Below are 12,071 nucleotides of genomic sequence, written 5' to 3' on the forward strand. Positions count from 1 at the left end.
GTACTGTGCAATGAAGAAATAATGCACTGCACCACATTACAATCAGATACTGTGCAAGGAAGAATTAATGCAATGCGCCATGTTACAATCAGGTAATCTGCAAGGGAAAAATAACGCAGTGCAAGCGCACCAAGCATGTAGTTCAACAGGCACAAATGACGTGAGGCGCCATATGACAGTTCGATAGTTCGTTAGCAGCAATAATGCAAAGTGTAATAGGACAGTTTAGGTGCTCCGTTACAGTGCCCCCAATATGGATCAATGATGACACAAAAGTACTGCTTCCCACTCCGGCCCCAGTACTGGCCCTCCTTGGGTCAGCACGGCCCAAGATCCAAGCTGAAGCAACAGGCTTGCGCAGCTGACAGAAGCGAGAGGCAGAGAGAGTGTCCCTCCGGGCCCGCACCTCACCCCAGGTGGTGATCCACATTACCTGAGGGGGCGCAACCCGACTCTCCCCTCCGACATCAGCGACTTGGGCCTTGATCCAGAACTCCGTCACGGGGTGCTGCGAGCTCGGGCCTGAGGCTCAGCTCCTCTGGGGCTGCCGGTCCGGGCCGCTGCTGTTTTTCTCCGAGGGCCCAATGACTTGGCCCTCCTTCCGGGGGTCTCAGTGAGCACCGAGAACCACCCTCAGCACTGTGGAGACTTTACTTCAAATTCGATGCACACCCTACCCAGGCACTCCTCACCAGCGCCTCAGTTGCACCTCGACATGCACACTGTGCGTCCGAGACTCGCCTCTTCTCTGGTGCTCACGATGACCCGACGCTCTTCACCAGCGCCTCTGTTTCCACACCGACACGCACCCTGCACGTTCGAGTCTCTCCTCTCCTCCCGGCACACACGATGTCCAGGCGCTGCTCACCAACGCCCTGGCTGCACCACGACACGCACTCCACACATCTGCATCTTACTTCTTCTCCCCATGCACACCATGACCATGCGCTACTTACCAACTCCTTGCCCTGCACCATGACACGCACCCAGCACGTACGTGACTCAGCTTACTCCTGTGTGCCCAAGATCACAAGGCACAACTTCTAAGGGTCTCAACCTGCAAAAGCACGCGCACACCGTGTTGCTTGGGACTTCTCTGGAAACTTTTATGATCCTGTATTTCCAAACAGGGAGCCAGCTCACCTCGGGTCCATGGGGTTAAAAGACACAGCACAAAGCACCGTCTTCTTCAAGCAGGGGGACCCAGTGCCTCCAAGCACAGTCCCAACAGCCTCTCGCTTGGTTAGAACAGCAAACTATAGACCAGCCCCAGATCACGAAGCAAGGATTGGGCTTTCCACGGCAGTCTCTTCAGTTGCTTCTTCTTTAGCAGAGGTACCTCTTGACCACAGAATGGGTCCAAGCCTTTTCAGTCTCAATCCATATCTGTTTCATTCCAACGTTCAGGGGTATCAGCTCTCATAGTTATACCTCTTACTGTCTTTGAAGTTTGTTTGTGCTCAGGGGTCCTGACCCCTGCCTAAATCAGTTCTGGGGGTTTCCCTCAAAGTGTCACCTCTCTCCCTTTGATACTGGGGGTCTGGATCCTTAATCACTCAGCAGGAGATGGGTCAATTGGTTTATAGCACCAGACCAGGCCATTCCACCTCCCAGGCTTCTCCTCCCCCTACTCTCCAGATGCAGAGCTGCCTGGTGCCATCTCAGCCCCTCCCTGGGTCAAGACCTTCCCCAGCTCCTCTCTGTAGGAGAGTAGGGTCTGCTTCCTATGGTCACCCCCACTTTTTGCTGTGATTGTCTGGTTTTTTGACTTTAGTGTGGCGGTGGGCCTGCTAATCAGACCCACAGCCCAAGTGTTCTCTCTCTAAATTGATACCATGTACTTTAGGTACATACCTGATTGGGTATTTGGTCACCTCTGTGAGCCACTGTATAGTGTACCTTAGGTACCCAGGGCATAGGTGCATCCAAGTCCTACCAGGGGCTGCAGCATGTATTATGCCACCCCTGGCTGGCCATCCAAACTGATACCACAGGCTGATCACTCAGCTTGGGTAAGGTGGTGTAATCACCCCTTACTTAGATATAGTATTCCTATATCTAACCTTATATATAGACACATATGCACCTATAAGTCACTCCTATGGCAGGCCTCGACAATCCTTGAGGCAGAGTGCTTGGTTTTATGTGAGAGGGTGCTCTGGCATGAGCTGAGCCCCTCTGCAGCTTTCAGAACCATGTCCTTATAGCTGTTCTATGATATAGCTGCACCATATACTCTTAAGTGCATTATAATCCTCGCGGTTAAATGCTAACTTTGGTTTGGCTTTATGAAAACATGTTGTGCAAGGTGTCAAACGCTTTGGAATACAACCCCCATCCACCCGCCAGTCCTGGCGGCAGGGGTAGCATTCCACCCTTCTAGAGGGAGAAGACATGTTGGTTACTGCTTTACCCGGTTAAAGTTAAACAGAGCCTCAGCATCAAAAAATGGATGCTGCTGCCACAGACACGAGTCTGACCTCCTGCAGCTGGGGGAAACTCCAGCAAGGGTGGCCTGGCCAATAGGTTTCCTGTCGAGGGAGGTGCTAGCACCTCCCCAGACAGCCAGTAGTGTATTGGGGCAGGGTGGGTTGAATGGAAAGATGCTTTTCAAGACACTGCCTGGGGCACACAAGGTGCTCCATGCATAGCCCGGTTCAAAGCAGTTGCTGGGGCACTCCAGCCCCAGCTTTGGCACGAAACTGGACAAAGGGAAAGGGGTGTTACCACCCCCTTCCCAGGTTCCACCCATAGGAGGGACCTAGCAGGTAATCCAGCCCCTTAGTTTGGTATAAAGTTAGGAGCTGTGTCTAGAGACATTAGATTACCCTGGAAAGAAACTACGCTACAGAAATCTTAGACTTCGACATTCTATGCTGACTAGAAGACTGAAGAATATCTCCCTTGTGGTCAAGGAGTGACCACCCTGTTCAAACAGGCACCACCAGTAACTTGGCAGTTTGCTTTGTTAACGCTCCAGTGGGAACCCGATGACTCAGCAACTCAGAAACTGGACTTCCAGACTTCCCTGACTTCGATCCACATCCACAGCAAAGCTGAGACCCGTGGCGGACACGAGAGACGTGGGACCGGTTATCCTGGACTACCCGCACTTTGCTAATTGTGCAACGACCGAGGCACCCTCGCAGTTATGCATTGGGGTAAGAGAAGCCCCAGACCTGAGCATCATTTGCACCAGAGCTCAGCCCTCCTCACTCCACGAGTGCCGCGTGGGGCCCGCTCCTGCATTTCCGCTCAACACGTCTTCCCAGGTGCTAGCCCGTTAGCTAGTGAGCCCCCTGAAGACGATCTTTTGATTTTCTAATGCTTGCCTAGTTGCTCTGGGCTTGCTCCAGCTTCCTTTCAAAAGAGAAGCGCCTCAGACCTGAAGCCAATCTTCACTTGCTGCGTGGGTTGAGGTTGCCAAGGCTTGTTGGGTCCAATCCGGATACCGACACTGCAGTCAACTAGATACTTCGTGGGACAGCTCGAATCCAGCTCCTGGTTGTCGTCGACGCCTCCTGGTCCTCGTGGCTGCAGAGACAAGCTTCACCTCTTCACTTGTTTGCATCGCGACATCACCTGGTTCCATCCTGGTTCCATCCTTGTCTCTGGCAAGTGACCCAGACTCTGTCCCCTCTGCTTTCAGGTTCTTCACAGCTTCGATCCACTCTTGGATCCACCCAGGCACTCTTCCTTCGGCCGCCTGCAGCACTTCTTTTGCAGGTCTCCATTGAAAGCATCAACAAAACCCGACACGAAAAGATACCTATGCACCCGGCTTCCCTGAGTGAGGTAACTCGAGTACTCCGGTGCTCCCGTGGTTATTGACTATCCAAGTGTCCTAGTTTAAAGGGGTTTTATCGTAGTCCACTCGGAAGTGCCCTTAATCTTAACTTTGTGATTCCTTCGTTCTCCATTAAAGTCAATGAGGACACACGCCTGTGTTTAGACACTGCAGGCGCCGCCCGTGGGTCTCCTACTTCCTAACCTTTGGTACTGTAGTGTAGCCCCAGCGATTCCCTAGGCCCTAGGCCTATTCACTGTTCGTGTAGTGGTTCTTATACCACTTACCTAGTATATGGTTCGTGAGGCCCCTAGGGCAGAATTGTATTTGTGCAACTTAAAGTATGCTGATTGAGTAACTTGTAATGTACTTCGATCTCTGAACTCATAAAGAGTTCAGAGGGGTTGTGTTAGTAATAAATACATAGATATTTGATATATACCTTGTGTGGTGTCCTTTCATTTGGTATTCAAGGGATTATATATGGTAAAACAACTGGCTTCACATGCTCTCTGGGGTTTTAGCCTAAACCTGCTGGTGCATGCTACCACTAGGATAGCTTGTCTATATGGTTGACTTTACAAACACCACCATAAGGGTCGTTTAGACTGATGCAAGGTGCCCACTAGAATAGTGGACATCATATACCAGGCAAACTTCTCACACTCCCACCTCTCAGATCCAGTCAATCCACATTCAGCTGAGACACACAGAAATTCTTAAAGCACAAAACTCAGCCACTTTCTAAAAGAGCAGTTTCTGAACACACAGTGACAAAACCACCTTCACAGAAAGATGTGTTATTACACTGTGAGGTCATGCATACTAACTTTCACCCTCCATTATAAACTTACATGGAACTAGGCTAACAAACACAGGACCCAGCCTCCCCCATTCTGTCCTATGGGCGGGATGGCCTTTCAGGCAGTGAAGATCGAAATGGAGTGTTTTTCACTGTCAGAACATAACACAAACCTTAGGATATGTCCTGCCTTTTACCTACACTGCAGTCTGCCCAGGGATTTCCCGGGACCTTCCACAGGGGTACCCAATGTGTATGCAAAAGGGAAAGTCAGGTCTGACAAGTGGTTGCACTTGTCAGGACAACATGCTGACTTAGCGTTCTGCGTGCAGGCCCTGCACTGCGGGCCTGAGTTCCCTACTCCGCGCACCTTTGCTTTACTAGCCCTGGCACACACAGTGCACATCACTAGGGACTTTACTAGTAAGGCAAACATACCAATCATGGCCAACCAATTACCATCACACTTTACACAGGGAACACTTGTACTTTGTCACTGATCAGTAGTGGCAAAGTGCCCAAAGCATCTAAATTGGCAACTCTATGTCAGGAAAATGGCCTAGGGGGAAGCAAAAAGTTTAGGGAACTTTAGCCAAAATGGCCAAGTCGTACAGTCCGTCTTGTTTGAATTGGGCCCTCAAAGACGTCAGGGCCTTCCGCACCCCCCAGCACCACCCAATGGTCTCCAGAGGAGGTGGTGGGCAGAAGCCCAGCAGCAGGCAGTGGTGGCAACTGGGGAGTGCTACTAGACAGCTGGGGTTGGCCGCCCAGGCTGGCATCAGCCCCCAGCTTATGAGGGGGAGGTCGGCCCTGAGGCTCACTGTGAGCTGTGGGTCTGCCCAGGCATCCAGGCCCGTTGCACCACTCTGCAAGTTGTGACGTGTGGTGCCCCCGCCAAGTCCTAGACAGCACTGGTGGGCCAACAGTTGAAGTGCCCTTACTCTGGGAGTAAATGCTGGCTGTATCAAATAGCCCTCGCTATGATGAGGGTGCCGAAGCCGCCATCCGGACCCCTCCCCCTTTGCGAATGGGTTACTATCAGTTTTAAACTAGTGGTAGAGTATTATTGTTTTGCAATGAGAATTTGGACTCAAAACAGTAATACATACCATACCCATTTGGTATTTGGAAGGGACGCCCTATCCAAATATCAAATCGCAAATGCAGAATGCGATGTGGTAACAGGTTATTGAATCCCATTTTACATTTGAAAACACATTTTTCCTGTTGCATTCAGCTGTTTGTGGCTGGAAAAATGCGTTGTACATGTTTGTCCCTACTCAATCATGCACACAATCAACATTGAATTGCCTTCACTTATTAACATTAATTTAACCGGGCATGTCCTGCCATATACAGAGTACTTTTATTTCTTGAATGTGAAAGGAAGAGTTCAAGCAGTTCTCAGCATTGCTGCAATACTTTTAGTGGCAGAGTACCAGCACCTCTCTGTAGCAATCGGTATTTTGCGAGAGTGAGTATGCTGTCTTTTATATTTGTTTGTCAACAACTTATAAAAGGACCAGACATATTGGCTTTACTAGTGCTTGTTTCAGTTCCACATTCCTGAATAAGTGTCACAAATTCCCAGTGGTAGAGAGGAAAAGTTAACTTACTAATGAATACATTTAGAAGTTTCAAATTGCTTCTTACCCTCCTGCAGATTAAACTCTCCACTTTTCTGTTTTGTTTCCAGCCTGGCTCTGCGTCTGGACCCAGCGGACGGCGGGGCAGGTGTCCGGGACAGATGAGGTGATAGCCAGAGTGGGGGAGACGGCCACCCTGCCGGCATCGGTCACTACAGGTATACTGACTTTCTCCTGGTACAGAGGGACAGCAGTATTACCTCCACAACTGATCCTCAGTTATGTTGTGTCCGGTTTCGGAGTTACCAGTGGTCCCCAGTCCACAGGCCGGGAGAGCGGATACCCCAACGGGACCTTATACATCCGAGACCTGCGGACGAGCGACACCGGAAACTACACCGTGAATGTTATACTAACTAGTGGAACACCAACAGAAAGCCACAAGCAGCTGAGAGTCTATGGTGAGTGCACAACACTGGACAGGGGCATGTTTTTTCTTCTCCCTTTCGTCTTATTTCTTTTTGTGTTTCTTATCACATTGTAAAGGAAATGTAAGCAGCAGTTTTACACTAAAAGTTTGAATAAATCACTGTAGTGCTTATGTTATGTTACATGAACATGTTTCTTAACTATTTTTCTGAAATGCAGTTGTTTGTTGCAGAGTTTGGGTGTTGGCAGTGCGCGTTTCACAATGCAGAGCCCGCTGCAGAGAATCACCCTCTCTCTTTCTACCAGATGTTTACATTTCTGACATTAGCCAGAGTCACAAACTGTCTTTACCTCAAGGATTGGAGGGTTGCATTTGCTTGCAGTGATACTCTGTGAAATATTTCTGGAAAAGATCCTAGGTTGCCTTTCACCCTTTAAATTGGTTGCTTATATTCACAATTTTGGAGTACTGGTGACATGTGTGGTGGGTCGTTTGAGATACCTTGTAGGGCTGAGCTAATGGTGAACTGGCTACAAAGATGCTGCTCGCAGGTACCACCTGACCAGAAAGGGAGGAAGGAGTTGAGATAAGTGTCCAGAGCTTGATGCATGGAGGTTTGGAGCAACTTTGGATGGAGATAGTTGGAGAAAGGCTGCAGGGGCGCCTGGTAAAATACATTGTTAGCTTAATGTGCCAGTCAAGAGAAGGGCAGGACATTAAGGGACATCTGAGGATACATTTGTTTTCTGCAGGAGAGTCAGTTGATCAAAATGGATTTAGGTCTGCTGAACTTCAGATGGGTCCCACAAGAGTTTCTGTCATCGAAAATGGTGAAAACGTGGGGGCGGCTAAATGAATATATGACACACACTATTTTGCGACAGGTCTTTTGGTGCAAGTAAGGCTTTAGGATGCCAGATAGGGCAATAGACATTGAAACTGATCAATTGGGGTGATTGGTTCTGCTGAATCTAGAGGTAGGACTAACAATGTTCTGTCATATCACTTTATCTGGCAAATTTGGACAGGAGCAATTCCTTGGGGATACCACTGTGGAAATCGTCAGAGTGGTAGAGGATAAGTTCATAAGAGAGACAGACCTTAATATAGGACATAGGCAGGTACTTCTGGATACGGGTGTGCAAAATTGCATTTTGTTTATGGGAAATTCATCCCTTTACACTCTGGAGGTTCCTGGTGTAGTCTTTGGGGTCTATGAAGTTGAGAGGGCAATTGAACAGACACTAAAAAACAAGGCCCCCGGCCCAGATGGGGTCCCAGCCGACTTTTTCAAAAGTGATCCAAAATTGTGGTCTAGGGTTTTGTGCAGGGTCTTTAACGTTCTGAGCCAGAATAGCACCCTGCCTCCTGGAAGGAGTCTGTAATCATCCCGGTTTTTAAAAAGGGTAGTAGGGTTGACCCAGCGTGTTATCGCCCAATATCCCTTATTGATTCATCAGTGAAAATCTTGGGGCGGGTCATTCTCCATAGATTACAGACGTGGCTCGATGATAGAGGGGTTCTATCTAATATGCAATACGGCTTCAGGTCTAAGCGTGGTACCTTGGACTAGTGCCTAAACCTCCAGTTATTAGTGGACAAATACACCAGGGCCAAAGATGGTTCGATGTATTTGGGGTTTATGGACCTATCTTCAGCCTTCGACCTCGTGAACCGTACCAAACTTTGGCATATCCTGGCTGATCTAGGGCTCGACCGTGTTCTTGTGAACCTGTTGGCGGACCTTCACTCAGGCCTTTTGGCCTCAGTTAGGGTTAGTCCGGACGGGCGACGCACTACCCATTTTGAATCTAAAAGAGGGGTGAGGCAGGGGTGCATTCTGGCCCCTCTGCTGTTCACAGTTTACATTAATGCCCTTGAACCTGTGCTTAAGGAAGCGACCCCTGACATACCACGCATAGGGGAGACTTGTGTACCGGTCCTCCTATACGCGGATGACGCTGTGCTTTTGTCACGTACAGGGGTCGGGCTCCAACGGTTATTAGACTCCTTTGGTCTGTTTATGAATTCCCTAGACCTTAAAATAAATGCTAAAAAATCGCAAATAATGATCACGGGAGGTGGTTCACGGTGCAATAGAGTGAAAACATGTTATTGCTGTAAGGAAGAACTATGCAGAGTCTCCACTTTTCCGTACTTGGGGATCATTTTTGAGGATAATGGTAGCTGGGGCCCACAAATAAAAAACAGAAACAGCGCCCTTGTAAGAACATCGTCGGCTATTATGGGCTTTAGCAGAAGATTGGGGGCTAGGCCAATCTCAGCCCTTATGAACATTTATAAAGCCAAGTGCCTGTCTGTCGCCACGTATGGTTGCTCATTATGGGGCTATGGTCCGACAGACTGTCTTCAAGTTACAGAGAACACATTTTTTAGATCAGTCCTGTCTGTGCCCCATTCTACTGCATCTTACTCTGTCCATTCTGAGTTGGGGGCTGGTTTTATAACAGACATAACCAGAGTGGCCCCTTTAATTATGTGGCTTAAGACCTGGCTGAATGACGAACTGTCTCTTAATCGGTCTATCTTCAAAGATTGTCTCTCACTTGATAATGTACATAAAATTAAGTGGCTGACTTATGTAAAAAATGGGTTCAATGTACTGGGAAGACCTGAGCTCTTTTCCTCACCGGAAATAATTACACATAAAGACATTGCCATAACCAAAAGGGACATGTATACGAGGTTGACCTCAGTAAGAGAGGAAAAAGAGCTCATAAAACCAACTGTAAGAGCTAACCTTTTGGTTGCCAATCCCCCTGGTCCAGAATTTTACCTTACCTTTCATAGGTTCCTTTTAACTCGATTCCGTCTAAACATGATACATTTAATATTAGGTCAATATCCAACATGGTGTAAGCCTGAACAGTCATTACCATGTTCCTGCGATAATTTTTCTTCGCAGGACACCATGGACTTCATGATGTTTTGTGGACATTTCATAGAGGAGAGGAGAACGTTTCTTGTGCCTGTTCTTAAAAAGGCAGGGATTTTGCAGGTTAGGCCAGCACTTCTTTATCTGCAGCTATTAAACAACCCTAGTGTCATCTTCCATGGAGCCAGTTACTTGGTGGGCGCTGTGCGCTCAAAGAACAGGCTCGTGGGAAATGTGAGATTGACTACATCCTTATGAAGTTTGCATTCTGTTATACAAAGAATACCGTGTATTGGGAGTAAAGACAACGGAGGAGAGATTAATTTATAGTGTGGTAAATGTTGATTTTAGGACAATGGAGGAGAGATCATTTTATATTGTGATAAATGTTGATTTTATGAAACTAATGATGTATTTTTAAATTTTACTCCTTTCCATTGTTTTTAACACAATTGACTTTTTTAAGGAAACCATTGAAGCATATTTTAAATCATGAATGATGTGTGTTTTGTTTTGTATGAATTGTTGACACTGTGTATTTATTGTACTGCGCCTTTTTTTGATATTGATTTATCGAAATAAAGTATTTTGACTGACTGACTGACTGCAGGAAAGTCAGTTGATCAAAATGGATTTAGGTCTGCTGAACTTCAGATGATTCCCACAAGAGTTTCTGTCATCGAAAATGGTGAAAACGTGGGGGCGGCTAAATGAATATATGACACACACTATTTTGCGACAGGTCTTTTGGTGCAAGTAAGGCTTTAGGATGCCAGATAGGGCAATAGACATTGAAACTGATCAATTGGGGTGATTGGTTTTGCTGGATCTAGAGGTAGGACTAACAATGTTCTGTCATATCACTTTATCTGACAAATTCGGACAGGAGCAATTCCTTGGGGATACCACTGTGGAAATCGTCAGAGTGGTAGAGGATAAGTTCATAAGAGAGACAGACCTTAATATAGGCTGTACGCAAGAGCAGGTACTTCTGGATACGGGTGTGCAAAATTGCATTTTGTTTATGGGAAATTTTGTGAAATTCTATTAAAAAATTATACTTTTAGAATGAAATGTGATTTTCATTACAAAATTGTGAAATACCGATAGAGGCTGATGAAATCTCAGAATATTATGAGCAAGATATTTTGCTTGTGAATGAGCCTCCTGTAAGCAAAATGTATCCAACAATGTGTAATGTGAAATTTGCATCATGTGAAAACTGGGAATTTTGCCAGCCTTGTTCTGGGGAACTATCACAGCTGGAAGGCACTCGTTAAGTTTATTCAGGCCCCCTAATGCCTGGACCGACACATACAGTGATGAGACATGTTTTTCTTTAAGGGAGTTTTATGTAGAGCAAACTTGACCCAAAGATATCAGGTATCATAGCGCTTTACATCGCACCAGTAGCGTTATATGAGGACACATTCATATTTCTTAGGCACGGGGAGATTCAGTGATTTGCCCAGAATCACAGGATGTTCAGCGTCATTGCCGAGATTCGAACCCGGTGCCCCAGGTGCGAGGTCGACCGCCCTAGCCATTGGGCCAACTCCTCTCCTCTCTGTTAAAGTTTATTCGCAACATGTAGGTTTTACCTCTACCTGGATCACGTTCTCATAGGTGCCTCTGTACAGGGTGGGCTGGAAGAGGAATTAAATGGAAAGTTTACACATTTGGATCAATTACCTGTCACCAGAAACTTGATTTGTGGACCCAGTCTATTAACATTGAGCATGGAGATTTAAACCAAATTTACTAATGGAGGCAGTGATGTCAGCAGAGGTGGATTCACAACAAGTTGTATTTTCCTAATGAATGAAGTACAGAGCCTTAACATTAGCACATTCCTGTGATGATATCAAGCAGGTCATTGGAGGTAGGGTTTTCGAGAAATCATCCCAGTTAAGTTCAGGATAGTTTACATAATACCTGAGACAGGTTTCGCTGGTTAAAAGGTGCACCGCAATAATACCCTGTCTCTGAAGCATGGGGGAAGGATCTGAGTAGGAGAGAGTGAGCATTCATATGCTTAAAAATGTGGAGGGAGAGAAGGCAGGGTGGAGTCTTGTAAGTAAGCTTCAGGAAAACACCTCTCCTCAATCATTACTGTGATCATATCCTGCCTGGAGTACTGCAATGGTGTCTATACAGGCCTCCCAATAAAATTCAATGCCATGCTCCAATAAATACAATGCTATGCTGTGGGGACTAAAACTCCACTATTATACCCCGGCACTTAGATCTCATCACTAGTTCCCAAGGAGAGAGAGGTTGTCATTTAAAACACTCTGGGGCATATTCACATGCCCCTATTGCCACAGGAACATCACTTTTAGTGACGTTCCTGTGGCGATACAGGCTTAGCCTTTTTGCCACTTAAAGTGGCTTAATGCTGCCTTGTTAATAAGGCACCCTTTTACGCTCTACTTAGTGTGAAAGGGACAGACAATGGGTGTTGTGATTTGGCGTTCCACCGCAACACCCATTGATTTTGATGCTGCCCCATTTTTCCAAGGTAGATGTGTGGATTTGGGGGTCTTTTGGGGGACCACCCAAAGGTGCAG

The 12,071-nt window shown here is 47.0% G+C and overlaps 1 protein-coding gene across 4 annotated transcripts in view; it reads left to right on the top strand.

Annotated features, from left to right (window-relative positions):
- LOC144767950 (cell adhesion molecule CEACAM5-like) overlaps positions 1-12,071 on the top strand; it is a 400,000-nt gene that overhangs the window by 80,731 nt on the left and 307,198 nt on the right. For all 4 annotated transcript variants that reach the window (XR_013598392.1, XR_013598393.1, XM_078651302.1 and 1 more), the window contains exon 2: positions 6,286-6,636. Coding sequence is in view for 2 of the 4 variants with exons in the window: in XM_078651302.1 (XP_078507428.1) it covers positions 6,286-6,636 (351 nt within the window). In the remaining 2 variants the exon portion in view is untranslated. The remainder of the gene's footprint in view (positions 1-6,285; positions 6,637-12,071) is intronic.

This window comes from Lissotriton helveticus, chromosome 7 (genome assembly GCF_964261635.1).
Source record: "Lissotriton helveticus chromosome 7, aLisHel1.1, whole genome shotgun sequence".
In the NCBI taxonomy this organism is placed as follows: domain Eukaryota; kingdom Metazoa; phylum Chordata; class Amphibia; order Caudata; family Salamandridae; genus Lissotriton; species Lissotriton helveticus.